The following is a 19,389-nucleotide window of genomic DNA, read 5'->3' as shown; positions in this document are numbered from 1 at the left end:
TTTGACAAGATAGACATTTGAAGTAATTATTTTTAAAATTACCGATCCTGACATATCAATAGACTTTTATTTTATAGTGAGCACTGAAATAAGGGAAAAATAATTTGTAGCACTACCAGTAAACTGGTGAATAAAGCAAGCACGACAAAGTAGTCGAGGTCAGCTTCCATTTGTTTTGTTTTTTTTCTCAGTGTATGAACTATGATTTAATTATTTCCTGTGAAGTTACAGCTAAATTTTGACATAAAAACGGCATTTTTACATTAACCAATTTTTTTGATTGCAGTCATCAAATGTACACTCACATGCAGAGGACTTGTACTTTTAGCAGGACTCTTGTGCAACTGTGTTTGCATGGGGTGGGGTGAGAGTATAAAGCACAGAAGCAGACCAGCTCTACAACTTCCTCTCAGTGGTGACAGAGCAACACAAACAGAGGCTGAACAGTTGGTGAGTTAATACTAAAGTATTAGTTTGAATTTAAAAAACAAACATTAGCTTTTCTGGATTGAACTGTATTATTTTAGTGAATCATGAAAATCTTTTCGATGAAACATTTGTCACAGATATTGTTGAATGAATCATTCTCTCATTCTAATGTTAATTTTATGCACGACACTAATCTATACCCTATACTTCACAGTTGTAAGGAATCATGGATTACGGTGACTATAATTACACATTTCCTGATGATAATAACACATTTCCTGACATTATTGAGTCTGTGACTCCTGAGATTCAGCCGATCCAGATAGTGGCTCTGGTCATGTACAGCCTTGTGGTCCTGCTGGGTGTGCCTGGAAATGCTGTGGTGGTGTGGGTGACGGGGTTCTGCATGTCCCGCTCTGTCACCTCCCTCTGGTTCCTCAACCTCGCTCTGGCTGATCTTCTGTGCTGCCTCTCCATCCCCTTGCTTATGGTCCCTCTGGTCCATGACGATCACTGGCACTTCGGTCCGCTGGCCTGCATGCTCATCAGAGGCCTGTTTTACCTGGTGATGTACTGCAGCATCCTGCAGCTGGTTGTGATCAGCGTGGATCGTTTGTTGCTGGTCATTAGACCCATCTGGTGTCAGAACCACAGGCGACCCAAACAGGGTGCTTATGGATGTGTTGCTGTGTGGGTCCTGGCCCTGATAGGCAGTATCCCACAGTTTGTGTACGCCAAGCAGATTGTGGCAGGTGACGAGAAGAGAGAGTGTAGGATGGAGTACACTGTAGACAGTGCCTGGCCTATCTCTGCTTTTCGCTTCCTGATTGGATTCATTATTCCTCTCCTGGTTATTCTAGTTTGTCACTTGGTGGTTTTCAACAAGACACAGAGGAGAATGACACGAGGTCGGACTCGGTCCAAGAAAACCCTGAGGGTCATCATCGCTGTGGTGCTGAGCTTCTTCTTGTGCTGGATACCTCTGCACATTGTGGATTTCCTCATACTGACCACCCCTCGGGCTTCCCCTGTGAGCCCCAAACTTCACTTGGCACACGTTATAGTGCTCTGCCTGGCTTACTTCAACAGCTGCCTCAACCCTCTGCTCTATGTGTGTCTGGGTCAAAGCTTCAAAGACAGCATGAACCGCTCACTGCGTAACATCCTCCAGTTCATCAGCGAGGACCCGACTACCAAGATCAGCATCACCCATATGGACACCAAGAGCACCAGTAATGGCAAGGAGATGACAACAATATTGATTGATTGATTGAATCTTTATTTTGAACATGTTGAAAAAGTATAAAAAAAAATAGAATTAAAAGAGACAAATGAACAAAGCAAACAAAAGGAAAACGAGCAACCACAACTCCAAATAACGTCCATGTTCAAAAAGGAGCAGGAAGAAGCATAAGCTTATTTAATCCCACCCCTTTTCCACTATCTAGTATCAATAGACTACAGAAATACCTCCTTGTAATTACATTATATGTTATGTGTAATTTTTTTTATTTTTTTATTTTATTTTTTTTAATATATACACATATATGTTTCTATCTATCCATACCTACGTATATACACACATACGCACATATACACATTTTCAATAACCCCATTAACAACCGCTTTTTAAACTGCGCCATGCTTGGACATTGCTTCATATCTTTACTTAGTCTGTTCCACAGCTTCACTCCACACACAGAGATGCAAAAACTTTTTAATGTTGTACGGATACGAGGATGTTTTAAATTTAATTCCCCCCTCAAATTGTATCCCCGTTCCCTTTTAGAAAACATTTTTAGAATATTGTCAGGAAGCAGGTTATTTATTGCTTTATATATAATTTGTGCTGTGAGAAAATGAACCAGATCTGTGAATTTTAGAATTTTTGATTTTAAGAATAGTGGATTTGTATGATCTCTGTAACCAGTTTTATGGATTATCCTTATGGCCCTTTTTTGTAATATAAAGATTGATGATAGCGAACATTTGTAAGTATTGCCCCAAACCTCTGCACAGTAATTCAAATACGGTGCAATCAGGGAACAATAGAGAATGTGGAGTGATTTGTGGTCCAGAATGTGTTTTACTTTACTCAAGATTGAGACACTTCTTGAAATTTTGTTATGTATATGATTTATATGAGACTTCCAGTTTAATTTATCATCTATAATCACACCAAGAAACTTATGTTCAAGTACTCTTTCAATTTCCACACCATCTACATGAATCTGCACTTGTGCATTTCTAAGGGAATTCCCAAATAAGATAATTTTAGTTTTACTTAGATTTAGCGATAGTTTGTTCCTGTTAAACCATTTTTTTAATTTTGCACATTTCTGAAGTAATTGTATCCAGCAGCTCCTTTAGATTCCCCCCAGAACAAAAAATATTTGTGTCATCTGCAAATAATACTAATTTTAATATATCAGATGCCTTACAAATATCATTTATATAAATAATAAATAATTTTGGACCCAGTACAGAGCCTTGTGGAACACCACAAGCAATGTCCAAGCATGATGAGGAATGGACACCCAGCTTCACAAATTGTTTCCGGTCACTTAAATAATTTTTCACCCATTGCAGTACAACCCCCCTAATCCCATACCGTTCCAGTTTATTAATTAATATGTCATGATTGATTGTGTCGAATGCTTTCTTGAGATCCAGAAATACTCCAGCTGCATACTGTTTCTGATCTATAGCATTCGTAATCTCCTCAATTGATTCGATTAATGCCAGAGATGTTGATCTTTTTGATCTGAATCCATATTGACTGTCAGACAGTAATTTATATTTATCTAAGAATTTGTCTAATCGTTTATTAAACAGGTTTTCTAGGATTTTGGAGAATTGTGGTAGTAAAGAAACAGGCCTGTAATTTGTGAAGTGGCGTCTATCCCCGGTTTTATACAGCGGCACAACTTTAGTTATTTTCATTTTGTTTGGCACTTTTCCCGTCTGAAATGATAAGTTGCAAATATATGTTAGAGGTCCTACAATTCCTTCAATGACCTTCTTGACGATTTTCATGTCAATATCATTACAATCAGTGGATGTTTTATATTTACACATGTGTACAATGTCAATTATTTCTTTTTCCTCCACTGATGTGAGGAACATTGAGTTAGGGTTCCTATGATTGTGATTGTGTACTGACTCTAATACACAGACAGGACTGGTGTAATATAACAATTTCCATCACAGTTGAAGTTTCACAAAAGAATAAGTAAATTCTGCTGGCCTTGGCTTGGATATGAGCCATTAGATTTGACTTGATTTATATGAGCAAAAAAAGGTCTGTGGATACAAATACCCTGCCTTCACTTTTCATGAGCTACTAAGATTTTTTTCTGGTTAAGTTCGGTGGTAAGTAAATATGTTTTAAAGAATCGTTAGAGGTTTCAAATGTTTCAAAACCGTTACTCATTCTGCAACATTTCTGTGAAACATCATGTCTTATGCAACAAAATTCTTGGCACTTCTAGTTTTTTCTCTCACAAAAGGAATACTTTAGATTCTATTAAGGTATTTGTTTTTTATCATGTATCGTTTGCCTTTTTGTCATGTTTTTGTTCAAATTGTTTGACAGAAATAAAATATATACACAGAAGTTTGATTTCTTCACACCTGTAATTACAGAAAGGTGCAGTAAGTGTTATTTTCATACACCACAAGAGGAAGACACACTTTACATCTCTGAAGCTTCATTTCTCAGGGTTAAAAAACAGGTGGACCTTATGATTAATAACCTGAATCATATAAGTGTATTGGACACTACATGTGGCCTACTGTGGCTGCTGTAGGACAAACATGTTTCAAACATGTTTCAAGCATGTTTTCTGAGTGCATAATACTATTTTTTTACCCACTGACAAACATTTCAAGTCCTGCTAAATTGTAATAAGCAGAAAATCGAGCAGCAAAATGTAAAACTGCCTGTTTCCATTTAATAACACATTAATAACCTATTAAGAAGTGTGACTATTACCTGGAAATATCTCTGGTAGTTTCTGTGTAATAAGCAGGAAACAGCTGCAAAATGCAGAACTGCCTGTCTCTATTTAATAACAACTAGCTGATTAAAACAAACATTAGCAAGTCTTTAATGAACTGGAAAGACTTATACAAAATGCAAATTATTAAGTTGAAAGGAATAATACATATGAATATATTAGATTTGTATAGAAGTGTAGAGGACCCTCTTAGGAAAGAAAGTGGAACTTATTATTAAAATGTCCAGTACATAAAAATAAGATGCCATCCATGTTCTTCCACTTGTCTAATTCAGGGTTGATTGACCTCTAACCATCCAAACATCCAGCCTCTCTAACAGCAAGTAGCACCAAGCTGCCAGCTTCCATAATGCTTCCATAATTTCATAGAAGTAATGATAAAATGCACGATTATAATTTGTGCACATAGTAAAACAATTAATTCTGTCATGGGCCTGGGTCTGTGACCTGGGGATCATGTGTTATTTTTTGAGTTTAATGAATATTATGAGTTTTATTCGTCTTTCTTAATCATTTATGGTTGTGGTGTGATCTGCTCCTCGTTCCTCGTTTACCTGTGTGTTGTTGTGTCCGTTTTGCTGCCCCACCAGGTCTGGAGAGTCCCTGCCTTGGAGCCAGCCACACCTGTGATAATAACTCACCTGTTGCTGATCTGCTAATCAAGGGGCTCTACTTAAGAGAGCAGTGGAGCAGCAGTCAGCACGGGATCATTAAACTAGAAATACAGTTAGTGCGGAGCTCGGGTTTTCAATACTTTCTTGTTGGAATGGTTAACGTGTTTAGTCGGCCAGTGGATGGGGCAGTACTCATTGTGGCATCTCTTGTTTCCAGGGTGATTACGGAAACGTGTGGAGGGAGCAGTACACAGTTGAACACAGGCATTGAGGAGGACAAAGCACAACCACGCATCACGGAGAGGAATCACGGCACGGGGAATTGGGAAAGCACACACTGTGGACTGTTGGCACTGTTTTCTGTGTAAATAAACTCGCTTTCTCCATTCTAAAAGTCCAGCATTTGGGTTCTCCTTCAGCCAACCCTGATAAATTCTTATTTTCCCTTTTCTGCCCCCCCAAAAATGTTAGAATTACTTGGGGGGGGGGGAATAGCTATATTTTGAGCACACCACACCTCCAACCCCTTGCCTAGATTTGGCATTAACAGATGCCACTGATGTTCAAAAACTGCCACAAACGATTAGAATAAATACAGGGGTAGAGAATATACAGTTCATATGTTACAAAAGTTCACAAGGACTGAAAAAAGCCCCGCCCCCTAACGGCTAAACCTTCCGGAAAAGTTTAGCCTTGGCTCTTATCTAGTAGCTAGCAAGTTCATAAACCTAGTGCTAAACTGAGAGAAGGCGCAAAAACAGTTTGAATAAGAGTAAACGTTTTCTCAACAAATTAGTGCACCAGGTATAAGAATCACAGCAATGCCAACAATAGTCTCTCCAGTTGCACCTAGGTTTATTTATGGCATTTTCAAACCATATCATTTTATTCTTCCGCTGAAGGGAGACTGTCTTTTGTCTATTTCTCTGTAAAAATTTATTGATAATTAAATAGTATGAAATAATAGCTGTGACTGTGAAGGTTCTCAGTCATCCAGGTCATCGTAGTCAAAGGAGCTTGCAAAGCTTGCAAATAGCTGTGACAACACGATCTGGCTATGGACTATGGACCCTGCAGATCCAACCCGGACGGCTGTCACGATGCAGGGTGCGATACTTGGTAGCCAAAAGCAATCAATCCAGTACCTTTTAGCTCAGTGAAAATCCCTCAGTGACAGCCAGGCTAAGATTCTTACGGCCATCCAAGAATCCCAGCCCAGTGGAGCTCCCACATTGGAAGCTGCTGCAGCTGCACCTATACCGCCACCTCTTCTAGAGAGAGCCACTCCTATTCCCCAAGGCTCAGCCATGTTTTCGGTTACGCCCTGTTTCCGGGACGCTGCTTCCCCTGAGCCAGAGCCGTTTTCTGGGGAACCAGGTAGTTGAGTCGCTTTTGCATAACTCAAAAACTATTTTCCAAGGCTCCAGTCCTGATTCACCCAGATGTCCATTAACCATTTATCATAGAAGTTGATGCTTCTGATGTTGGGGTTGGAGTAGTGCTTTTACAAAACACCCTCCAAGCTCAAACCATGTGCCTTTTTCTCTCGCTGCCCTTGTCCCACAAAAACAAAATTATGATGTGGGGGACAGGGAGCTCCTGGCTCCTGGCTGAGAAAGAGGTTGGCTCAGTGAGCTAAATAGCTACCTTTAGACCAGGAGGGCCAGGTTCGAATCCTGCTTGGAGCTCCTGTCTGTGAAACTTGCACTGGAGGAGTGGTGGCACTTGCTGGAGGGTGCTGAGCATCCCGTTGTAATTTGGATAGATCATAAGAATCTCATGTATCTTCACTCAGCCAAGAGGGTAAATGCTCATCAGGCACATCTTTATTCTTTAACTCTTTCAATGTTTCCATTTCATATCGACCAGTTTCCCGTAACATCAAACCGGATGCGCTCTCTCTGCAGTTTGCCCACAGCACGGAACCGGAAGAGGCTCCTTCCATCCTTCCTGCCAACTGCAAGGTGGGGGCGGTCATGTGGGAGGTGGAGGAGGAAATCAATTGGATTTTGGAGATGGAGCCTGACCCAGGCACAGGACCTGACAATTCATTCCAGCTGCAGCTCGCTCTAAGGTCCTGGATTCATAAGGCGAAGTTTGCATGCCACCCAGGAAGAGGTAGGACTAGTTCCCTAATTAAAAGACATTTCTATTGGGACACCCTGGAAAAGGATGTCTGAGAGTATGTGGCTGTCTGTCCAGTATGTGCACGCAACAAGTCTAACACTTAACACCCAGCTAGGCTTTTACAACTGCTCCCTGTGCCATGGTCACGTATCATGCTCGTCACCTGTCAGCTGACAAAAACTACTACATACTCACCATCATTGACAGGTCCTCCAAAGCCGCCCACTTTGGCGCCTTAGATAAGCTTCCCACTACCACTGAAACTACTCAAATTCTGGTTTTTCAGAGGACATTTTCATTTTCAGAGGACTACCTGTAGAAATAGTCTCCGACCGCGTCCTGCAGTTCACCTCATGAGCCTGGAAGGCTTTCTGCACCGCTCTCAGAGCCAAACCTTGTCTTAGTTCTGGTTATCATCCCCAAACAAACGGTCAGACTGAACGGTTAAATCAAGAATTAGAAACCATACTCCGCTGCATGACCTTGCATGGTCCACCTGTCTGCACTGGGCAGAATACGCTCGTAATTCACTCACATCCTCTGCAACTTGAGTAGCTTTCCATTCAACACCATCTACAGCGTTGTCGACGAGCTTGGGATCAGACTAGGCAAGCACTACTCAGGTCAGTCAACTGCCAACACCAGTATGCCTATCAACGCCGTTCAATTGCTCCAGTTTACACGGGGGGACAAAACGTATGGCTGGCGGGCAAGGACATTCCACTCAGGACTGAGTCACGCAAACTTTCACCACGGTACACTAGCCCATGGTGACGGGGGGGTACTGTCATGGTTCGGGTGACTGGCAGAATTTTTCTGCAGAGCTGCAGACATCACTTTGAAGAGGCACCATGATGGGTTTATGGAGGACCTGAAATGGTAATTTCTCAGAACTTGCGTTCTGCCAGCAGGCAGGGCTTGACAATGCACCTGTGCAGGTGTAAACTTTACAGGGTCAGCAGGCAAACTGGTCATTTTAGTTAATATCAGTGGTAAAGAACAACATGCTATTTACATTTCTGTGGTAGATTTGAATGTAGTGTGATCCAACATGTTTTCTACCCTTTAAAGAAAATCAAAACATGGCATAACATAGTATGGTTTTCCAGTTATCCTTTCTTCCCTGCTCTTCCCTTGCCTTCCTCACAACAGTTTCTTTTCCTTTGGCCTGTGTTGTTCGGCACTGTAGCAATCAGAAGGCCTGTCTGAAGGCCAATAAAAATGTGCAACAGATTTATTTTCCCAAGTGGAACATTACAGCTTTGCCATACTGGTCCAATTGATTGATCTTTATAATTTATTTATTTATTTCCACTTTTAAGTAGGGCTGTCAGCATTAATGCTTTAACAGGGCATTAACGCTTTAACGCTGACAGCCCTACTTTTAAGTTATTACTATCGGAACAGATAGCATTTCTATCAGCTCAGCAAACACACAAACTGTTTGCGTGCTGTTTGTCTCACAGTGTGTTGCTAGCTAAAGCTCCAGCTGCTGTATTTCACAGGAAGAAAATAGAAAGAGCTAAATTCACTCAGAGATGGAGCAAGATAAGAAAGAGGTCAGGAGAGGAAGAAGAGCGGTTATATTTAAAGGTAATGACTTCTCGGTGGTATTTGATAAACTGGAAATTTAAAGCTTGCATGTAAGTCCTTATGTTTTTAAATCAGATACTGGATGTGGCATTATGTTTTTCGTATCACGAAACATGCTGCAAATCAAACTGAGGCAGACTAACTGCTATTTAAAGGTTGCTTGAAAAACTTTGCAGGTTAGTGCAGAGAAAAGAACAGTTTGTGGCTGCTACACGGTGGCTGTGGTGCTCATGGTCAGACTAAAGATGACTTTTAGCTGATAATACTGAGATTCATTGACTGAATTCCACCAACATACAAACTTTATACCATCTAGAAAAAAAGACAGTATGAACAGTGCATTGTTAGAGCAGAGGATGGAAATCAGCCAGGACAACTCATGAAACATCTGCTGACATCATGCTGAGTTCAGTTGTGTCCATCCACAAAGAGCAGCAGATCAGCTGATCACAGCCTCTACACTAAGAAAATCTGCAGGAGCTCTCAGTAGAATTTATTTTCAGTCGTGTTTCCCCACACTGAGCCATTACAACCAAATTTAGGGTTCCCCCACCTGCTGAATGCAACTTTAACCCCTGACTGTGCTCATTTTCCTGTTTAGATGCAAAGTCATCCTCAACAATGTAGGCAACATAAACTAGACCCATTTACTTTCTTTAAGTGCATTTCAGATGCTGTACTTTTTAAGAGGCTCTGAAATGTACTCAAAGAGTAAAGAAGTTTAATCTGTTTAATACTTCAACTTTTACTGGAGTATTTCTTAACACTAATAACTGAACGACTTGTACCGAATAGCTGTACTTTTGCCACCTCTGATCACACCAGATATGCAAGTGGATGAGATCATTAGACTTGTAGTCAAGACCGCCTAAACCAAGACCAAGACAATACCAAGACCAGATGGTATCGAGACCAAGACAAAGTTGAGACGAGACCGAGACAAAAAAGTCTTTAAACTGCAGCCAGATGCTGCTTCGTTTACGGGTGTCAGGCATATTTATGTGTTTTTGTGATGCACTCGCACAGCCCTCCTCACTGCTGTCTGTCTCACTCACTTACTGAGAGGACAGACGCACACTCCACTTGACTGCCGCGTCTCTCACCCTCTCTGTTTTTCAGATAATGATATTATCCTATATCCTCGCATGTGATTGGCCACAAAATGGAGGGATTGGAGCATAGCTGAGCCACTGTGTGGGAGCTGAGCAGCGAAAGGAAATAAAGTGAGGAGCCGGCTCTCGCTCAATGGGAGTCGACTCTTCTGATTTACTACAAAGCATTCTCTAAGCACGGCTCTTAGACCTGATGCTTTTGCGCGTGACACATTATCAAACGTTGAACGCAAAAATATATAAATATTCTGAAGTAGAGTCAATGTCAGCAAAAATCTGATAAATACGCAGTCTAAATGAAGGTATTATAAATTCATCTTTACTCTGTCTTCTTGAAAGGCTTTCTGAGTTTTTGTACATGCAGCCAGCAAAAACCCTGTAGAAATCACCAGTTAATCTTTGCGTATTTGCTACTCCTCCATCGAAAGTCTCATCAATAAAATATGAATGATGAAAAAGACAGATAACATAATCTGATATTAAGAACAAAACATATTGTCCCTTAACAAGCCTATTTAATCTGGCAAGCATTAGCATTTGAGAAGGAAGTTACTGATGAATGTAAACGTTGAGTAAAGGGACCTCTAGTGGCTGTCAGTGCCCGTACAGGTAAACACTGCATTTGTTTTAATGAAGAGCTTAAATTTTCTGTTTAAAACCAGGGAAACCAATATAAATAGGTCTATGACTTAAAAAAACAAACTTTAAAATAACCTTATCAGAAAGACTTTAAAAAAACAAAAACAAAAAGATCAAAAGACTGGCTTCTAATCACCAATGTTACTTAAATGCAATCTTTGGCCTGAATCTAGTTCTACATGACACTAAAATCAAGAGGTTTTATCCTGTGCACAGTGCCACAGCCACTCAGCACATTCACATTTGTTACAAGAATAATCTGTTAAAAGCCACATATTATTCTTACAATTATGGGCTATAATTGTAACCCATTAAGCTTTAGCACTTACCCTGGTATAGAAAAATTAAAAACACACACACACACACACACACACCATTATTTATTTATTGATTGGTTTTTTTTTTGGTTTTTTTCAATGTTTTGTCAGTTGAAGCCAATTGAAGTCTATCTAATAGTGCCAAGTTACAACAGGCACTTCAAAGCTCTTTATACTGTAAGGTTAAAACCGCACAGTATTAAAGAGAAACCCCCAGCAATCAAATGATCTCCTATGAGTAAGCACTAAGGCGACAGTGGGGAGGATAAACTCACTTTTAACAGAGAGAAACCTCCAGCAGAACCAGACTCATAGGAGCAGCCATCTGCTGCGACTGGCTGGGGGATAGTTGTGATGTCATTATATGTTAAGGATATTGAATTTCATGTGAAAATGTTGCTATAGCAATTGGTGTTTGTTTGCTAAAATTAGTGATTGAACTAATTAGATCTTTTCATGCCGAAGAATATTATAAGTGCAATTGTCAATACATGGAAGAAAAAAATTATAACAATTGCACAACAATGTGCACGTAAGAATCTTCTCAGTGTAGGAATTAGGGATGAAATTCGTCTGTGGAAACATACGCCGAGTAATTGCCGAACACATATTGAACAATAAGGTAAACGGTACTCCACAAATAGTAAGGATGAACCTGATGACGAAAAGTACTCCTTGTCCCAGAGACTCAACTGGAGCTCTAATAAATGAATACAAAGCTGAAAGGTTTCTGTAAACTCTGGAAAAAATACTTGCATTGCTCGTTTGTTCATTCTCCTCAGATCTGTTAATAGCTGAAGGTTCTGGAGGGTAAACATTGAATAAATCAGTGCTGTAACTGTCACTAGTTGACGTGTCTTCATCAGAGTTGTTCATTTAAACAGTGGTTGTAGGAACCTCAGCTGTTTCAGAAGGTGACTGTTCATTTTCAGTTATATCTACAGAAACACTGTCTGTAGGAACCTGTGTTTCACTGGTGGGAGACTGTTCATCTTCAGAGTTGTTCATATGAACACTGGTTATGGGAACCTCAGCTGTTTCAGAGAGGGGACTGTTCATTTCTTTCCTCACTTTCAGGTATCAAATTTAATCTTTGTTCCCTTGTTATGTTTTCAGGTTCAAACAAGAATGCCCAGTCGGGTGTATCATACCGGTCCCTCGAATCTACAAATTGTTTTGATGTGGGTGATTGTTCTTTTTCATCTGTGTTTAGAGAAACACTGGGTGTGGGAACCTCAGCTGTTTCAGAAGTGGGTGGCAGTTCAGTTTCACTAGTGGGGGAGGTAAATGGTGCTCGACCAATATTAAGGATTTGGCCGGTGACATAAGTTACTCCTCAGCTCACAGACTCAACTGGAACCATAATAAAGGAAGAAAGAGCTGAAAGGCTTTTTTGAGCTCGGGAAAAAATTGTTTCTCCTTCCTCTTTTTGAAGACTTTCTCTAACAACATTATCATTGTCCTCAGATCCATCAAATTCACTGCTTGTGGGAACCTTTGTTGTTTCAGAGGTGTCTAGCTGTTCATCACCGCCATCAATAATTGGGAAAACAGGCCCATCATCTTCAAAATAATATTCTGTTCAATCAAAGACATCAGTATCTGAAGGACTTGTATGACTGTACTGGTCTCCTGGGTCGGGATTATCACAGACATCACTACTTGTAGGAACCTCAGTTGTTTCAGAGGTGGGTAACTGTTCATCTCTGGAATCAATAATCGGGAAAACGGGCCCATCATCTTCGAAATAATATTCTGTACAATCAAAGACATCAGTATCTGAAGGAATTGTATGACTGTACTGGTCATTTGGTTGGGGATTTTCGGGAACCTTAGGTGTTTCAGAGGTGGGTAACTGTTCATCTCTGGAATCGAAAATCGGTAAAAGGAACCCATCAGGCTCAACATAACAGCTGTCAAGCTCCTCAAAGCCATCAGTGTCTGAAGAAGTTGTGCGGCTGAATACTGAGCGCCGCATTTCTACAGAGAGTTTGGGTTGGAGATTCGTAGAAGCCTATTGAATCAATAAATTTTGTTAAAATTTGTTTTCAACGCTAGGTGCAGTTGTTGCCTTGCCTAATGATAAAGAACCTATAGTGAAACCTTTAGGCGACTTTTAGAAGGTGCAGTTGGTGCAGTGGTTGTTACCTGAGGAGTATTTAAGCCCTCACATGCCTTTAATCTTACACTTCAAAGGAAAACGTGCTGTGACGTCACAGTAGGCGGTAGGTTAGAACTTTCACGTTCAGATATTGTTGAATGAATCATTCTCTCATTCTAATGTTAATTTTATGCACGACACTAATCTATACCCTATACTTCACAGTTGTAAGGAATCATGGATTACGGTGACTATAATTACACATTTCCTGATGATAATAACACATTTCCTGAGATTATTGAGTCTGTGACTCCTGAGATTCAGCCGATCCAGATAGTGGCTCTGGTCATGTACAGCCTTGTGGTCCTGCTGGGTGTGCCTGGAAATGCTGTGGTGGTGTGGGTGACGGGGTTCTGCATGTCCCGCTCTGTCACCTCCCTCTGGTTCCTCAACCTCGCTCTGGCTGATCTTCTGTGCTGCCTCTCCATCCCCTTGCTTATGGTCCCTTTGGTCCACGACGATCACTGGCACTTCGGTCCGCTGGCCTGTATGCTCATCAGAGGCCTGTTTTACCTGGTGATGTACTGCAGCATCCTGCAGCTGGTTGTGATCAGCGTGGATCGTTTGTTGCTGGTCATTAGACCCATCTGGTGTCAGAACCACAGGCGACCCAAACAGGGTGCTTATGGATGTGTTGCTGTGTGGGTCCTGGCCCTGATAGGCAGTATCCCACAGTTTGTGTACGCCAAGCAGATTGTGGCAGGTGACGAGAAGAGAGAGTGTAGGATGGAGTACACTGTAGACAGTGCCTGGCCTATCTCTGCTTTTCGCTTCCTGATTGGATTCATTATTCCTTTCCTGGTTATTCTAGTTTGTCACTTGGTGGTTTTCAGCAAGACACAGAGGAGAATGACACGAGGTCGGACTGGATCCAAGAAAACCCTGAGGGTCATCATCGCTGTGGTGCTGAGCTTCTTCTTGTGCTGGATACCTCTGCACATTGTGGTTTTCCTCATGCTGACCACCTCTCGGGTTTCCTCTGCGAGCCCCAAACTTCACCTGGCACATGTTGTAGCGCTCTTCCTGGCTTACTTCAACAGCTGCCTCAACCCTCTGCTCTATGTGTGTCTGGGTCAAAGCTTCAAAGACAGCATGAACCGCTCCCTGCGTAACATCCTCCACTTTATCAGCGAGGATCCGACTACCAAGAAGAGTATCACTAATGTGGACACCAAGAGCACCAGTAATGGCAAGGAGATGACAACAATATGACTGTGCACTGACTGTAATACTTTTGCAATAGAATAATCGTTTCGCAAAAGAATAAGTAATTTCTGCTGACCTTGGCTTGGATATGAGCCCTTATATTTGACAGTAAAATAAATCGCTTGTGTATAAGTAAAAAAGGTCTGTGGATGCAAATACTCTGCCTTTACTTTTTGAGTCAATAAGATTTTTTTTCTGGTTAAGTTGGGTGGTAAGTAAATATGTTTTCAAGAATGTTTTAAGGTTTAAACTTATTTCAAATAATTACAAAACAATGCAGTAACGTCCAGTTGTGCAAGTGTTCTTTTCATTAATCACAAGAGGGCGAAACACTCTTCTGATGCTCAGTTGCTTAACTCTTTCCCCTTTCAAAGCCTACTTGGTTCCCTCTTGAGGATCTTTTATATTTCAGGCCTGTTACCCTTGGGAAGATATTCTGATGGTGGTGTGTTGTGACAATGAGACTGGAGGAGAGGCAAGACTGAAATGGTCTGGACATGTGCAGAGGAGGGACAGTGGATACACTGGACAAAGGATGTGGAATATGGAGTGCCTAGCAGGAAGAGAAGAGGAAGGCCTAGCAAATTCATGGATAAAGGAGGACAAGAGGGCTTGTGTGACAGAAGCGGATGCTTGGAATATGGTGAGATGGTGGTAGACCTCTGCTCCGGTGACCTCTAAAGCAAGCAGCTGAAAGAAGTTGTGTAAAAGACCTAAGCAGTGTTGTCAAATGATCAGACAAAGAGTTCGCAGACTGTGCTAGAAAGACTCTTCTGGGGACCTGTCAGGCATTTAGCAATATGTGAAGTTAATATATACACAGTTTTTTTTTCTTCCTGGTATAACGTAATACACTTCCAGGTTAAATTTACTTTGTGGAACCACCTACTTTGACTTTTACAAGTAAAGCCACAAATGTAATTCACTCAAGTACATCCACAGGGTCTTGACAATTTAGGTGTCACAGTTTAGGTTTTCTTTTGTCGTTTTACAGCAGGGGTGTCAAACTCCAGGCCTCGAGGTTCGGTGTCCTGCAGTTTTTAGATAACACCCTGGGTCTACACACCTGAATCAAATGATTAGTTCATTACTAGGCCTCTGAAGAACTTCAAGACATGTGGAGGAGGCAATTTAGCCATTTAAATCAGCTGTGCTGTATCAAGGACATCAAAAACCTGCAGGACACCGGCCTTTGAGGCCTTGAGTTCGACACCTGTGATGCATACATTGTACAGGGTCAATCTATGGGGGGTTTATCCATGATTAGATTTAACTAATATATAAAACCTGGTGTGTGGTGGATAAATGCCATTGCTTAAGAGATGTTTTTATCAGTTTTTGTCAAACTTATAAAAACACGAATGAAGACTGTGCGACCAATATCCTGAAATAATGTTTAAAATGGAAACACCATTCAGAGAATAGTTTAAAAAAATGCATGAACAACAACATTTTCTATTGAATTACTGTATATACTTCAGATTGTCTGCACACCTGCTGTTCTATTAGCAATACAAAACTGTATTTTTTTTTTAATTTATAGCTTGGATTAAATTTAAGTGAGGTTGCAAATAAAAGACTTAGATCATTAGAGTAATTTACAAATAATGTATTAACTAAAAAGTCTTAAGGACAAGAAAACAAACTTTTGGTTGGGCAAGAAATGCAATTAAAAGAGACTCACCAGGCCATGAAAGGGTTGTTCTGAGAATATATAGACTGAAAAGATTAAATATGAAGCATATTGCCATGTCAACATCAATAAAAGTAACTGTTATTGGACTTGTGGATGTGATATTGGATTTGTACTATTGTGCACTATTGTATTGCACATTGACAAAGCCTATTCTATTCTATTCTATTCTATTCTATTCTAGATATATCAGAAACACAAAATTAGAAGAAAAAGATCTGTCTTGGGAGGATTTTCAGCTATAACAGCTTCAACAATTATTGAAACACATTTAAAAACTCGAATATAGACTGGAAGACTGTGTGACATCATATTCTCCTCTAACATTGAGAACAAATACAACACATGTATTGACTAGTTATAGCATAGTAACATTTGTTAACTTGAACATTAACACTCAAAAGGGTGTTCAAAGGAGAAACATTTCCCTTATCTGAATCATTGTTACGTTTGATAGTTTTATGTTGTCATGAATATGAGATCTGCTGTAGCACTGTGTCTTACAGTTGGGAACATGTTAAGGTTTAGTCTGGCAGGAGGAAATTGACCTGTCATCAACAACTGAAAGATAACTGAGCTCAATTACACTGTCACATGGCACAGTAGACTAAATAGATGTAATTAAATGTGGAGAATATAGTTCATTTACTTTGGTAACTAAACACATGAGAGTTAACATGTGTGGACGGTGGGATAAATGAATTCTGACAGGATGCTTTTAGAATCTGCTCTACCAATCTAATAAAACTAATGCGGTGTAATACAACAGGCTTGCAATAAATTCTTGCTTTGTGGGAATTGTTATGTTCAGTCACTGAATTTCTTGATGTGTGTGTTGGTCTGGCCACTTTGGTTGATTTGCTTTATTGATTTGATTTGTGAAAATTTGTGATGCTCAGCTATACTGGTTTATACTATTAAGAATTTTTTTTACCATTATGTTGATGCTCTAGATTTATGAAAATGTGATATTTAGTAGAGATGGCACGATACCACTTTTTATGTCCGATACTGATATCATAAATTTGGATATCGGCCGATACCGATATGAATCCGATATAGTGTGTTTTTTTAATCAATAAAACAGTTGCTTAATCGACGTAATCAACTTTAATTTGATGCAGTGTGAAAAAAAATGCACAGAAATAAATTATTTTTCAAGAATAATTAAATAGATTCAACATCTTTCTTCAACAGAACTGCAGACTGCACAGATGGTACCTTCCCAAAGGAAAAAGTACTATAGCTTGCTAGGGTATATTAGACATAATAGTTACTATATACAGTAATGGACTTCTATTCATTTTACATCAGATTAAAACTTTGGGTGTAAGATTCAGATAATTATTTAATAAAAGCTAGACATTTTAAATGAGAATAAGAAAGAAAAGTATGTCTTTGTGCCCCCTTTTCCCTGTTAATGCCCTATCGGCCCCCCTGGCTAAACTTTGCTAGATCCGCCCCTGCACAGTTACCAGCGTCAGCTACGGCTGGTAACTGTGCAGGGGATCCTGGTCTAGAAAGTAATATTAAATAAATTCTAACAACAGATTATCAAGCTTAAACGTGCTGCTGTTATTCAGCCGCTGGTTTCCTCTTTCTGGTGCAAAGTGGGAGATAAACAAACAAGAGAGACGGACTCGCGACAGAAAAGCCGATCAGCTGATCACTGATCAGTTTCATGATTGAAGTAGCAGCAGGAGATGGAGGGGGAGGGAAGAGGCAGTCGCTCCATATATCGTTTGTTAAGCTTAACGCGGGAATGCTTTACAAACATTCAGAGATGAACTTACACACTTGCTTTACTTCTCTCTGGGATCACTTCCTCGGAGATGAAATGCCGGATTGGTAGCAAGGCTACAAATACACACAGCCGCTCTATCACGTGAGCATATTTAATGGATCGGATTACATTTTTTATTTTTCTCCGATATCCGATCCAGTAATTTACGTCAGTATCGGACAGATACCGATATGTAATATCGGATCGGTCCATCTCTAATATTTAGTATGATGACCCCCTATGAGCAACCACTTGACCACAGTGGGAAGGAAAATCTCCCTTTTAACAGGAAGAAACCTGGCAGAACCAGGCTCAGTGAGGGGCAGCCATCTGCCGTGACCAGTTGGGCGTGAGGTGAGAGATCCCCCTAACGCTTATTTACATTGCAAAAGAATTAGGCTTTTCGGGGCTTCCCATTATGCATTGAGGATTTCTTGTTCACTCACGTTTTCCACTCGTTCCTAAATAGAGTATGCCAATAATCTGACTTCTTCAGCCACTGGTCTGTGTCCATTGGTACCTGAGCAAGGAATACGATCTGCATTCTTGCCAGTGATAGAAGGTGAGCACTATGTTGCCTCTATCAAGCCTCACCTTCGCAATTGCCGCCATGTATGAGGTCCACCCGTGCCACTCTGCTCCAAATCGAGGGACAGAATAAACACCTTGGCGACTGTCACAGGATCTCAGCTACACCTTATCAAACAGGTCAGATTTATCAGCAGAAAATATCCCACTGCGAACTGAATCTAAGAAACGTGCATCTAATTATACTGGCTCTTTCACGATTCAATCAATGATTAACCCTTTGTTTGCTCATCTACTCTTGCTCTGTAATATGAAGATCCATAACACTTTTCATTTCTCCCAGCTCAAGCATCTGTGGACAAGCCTGTTGTAGCAAGACTGTAGTTATTGCACATTTTCATTGTAAATAAATTCCCTGTATTGGAGGAACCCTGTGCTTAAGTCCTGTTTTGCCTCCAAGTAAAACTGACAAAAACAGAAATTTCTCATACATTAAGTAATGCTATGGCTGTAACGACTCATTGACAGGATCTGAGAAAACGGCCATGAGACTATTGTATGGGGTACAGTTAAGCTTGAAATTTTCTTTAACTTGATGAATACTTTGATTCATTTATGACATTTGCAAAACATTCCCATCACCGTCATCCATTAACCTGAATGCTAACACTAAATTAAGAAGATCAACTGGGAAACCTTCAGCTATAGCAGACTGGATCATTGTTATAATGTTAAAATGCTGGCTTTGTTTATCTATTAGAATAGTAATGTGTGAAAAGAGAATGTGAATAACAGGAAGCAGCTCAGTGATGCTGGGAGATCTCGGTCAGTGGCTCTAATAGGGTTTCAACTTTTTTGCCCTGAAGACTTAGTGTAGTCATAATGCAAGCACCCACAACCTCCTCAACCAAAATACTTCTACTTTTCTCTCTACTAGGGTCTTATTGTCTTACTATATTTTGTATTGCAAAAAGTATTTGGGCGTTTTTCAACATATTGTTTTTCTGCTGACCTTTATTCAGTTGAGTTCAGAGATGACCTCCTTCACTTCCACCCAGCAGTGCTCCACCCTTCAAATGGCATTACTTCTGAGCACTCAGTGCTGTGAAAATGTTGAGCAAAAACACATTTTCACGAAGCCAGCTTCCTGATATTGCTATATTATGCA

The 19,389-nt window shown here is 40.4% G+C and overlaps 2 protein-coding genes across 2 annotated transcripts; both read left to right on the top strand.

Moving 5' to 3' along the window:
• The first annotated feature begins 417 nt into the window (after window positions 1-417).
• Window positions 418-3,932, top strand: LOC308401342 (C5a anaphylatoxin chemotactic receptor 1-like). The gene is made up of 2 exons (XM_080889515.1): window positions 418-450; window positions 644-3,932. Exon 2 carries the CDS (start codon window positions 656-658, stop codon window positions 1,697-1,699), a length of 1,044 nt encoding a protein of 347 aa, XP_080745641.1. The 5' UTR covers window positions 418-450; window positions 644-655; the 3' UTR covers window positions 1,700-3,932.
• Window positions 3,933-13,188: 9,256 nt separating this feature from the next.
• Window positions 13,189-14,223, top strand: LOC308401439 (C5a anaphylatoxin chemotactic receptor 1-like; the record flags this gene model as incomplete). Its single annotated transcript, XM_080889644.1, has 1 exon — window positions 13,189-14,223. One exon carries the CDS (start codon window positions 13,189-13,191, stop codon window positions 14,221-14,223), a length of 1,035 nt encoding a protein of 344 aa, XP_080745770.1.
• Between the last annotated feature and the right edge of the window lie 5,166 nt (window positions 14,224-19,389).

Source organism: Rhamphochromis sp. 'chilingali' (assembly GCF_963969265.1).
Source record: "Rhamphochromis sp. 'chilingali' genome assembly, chromosome: 8".
NCBI lineage: Eukaryota > Metazoa > Chordata > Actinopteri > Cichliformes > Cichlidae > Rhamphochromis > Rhamphochromis sp. 'chilingali'.
The sequence above is the reverse complement of the archived record's forward strand: the minus strand, read 5'-3'. Positions and strand labels throughout refer to the sequence as shown.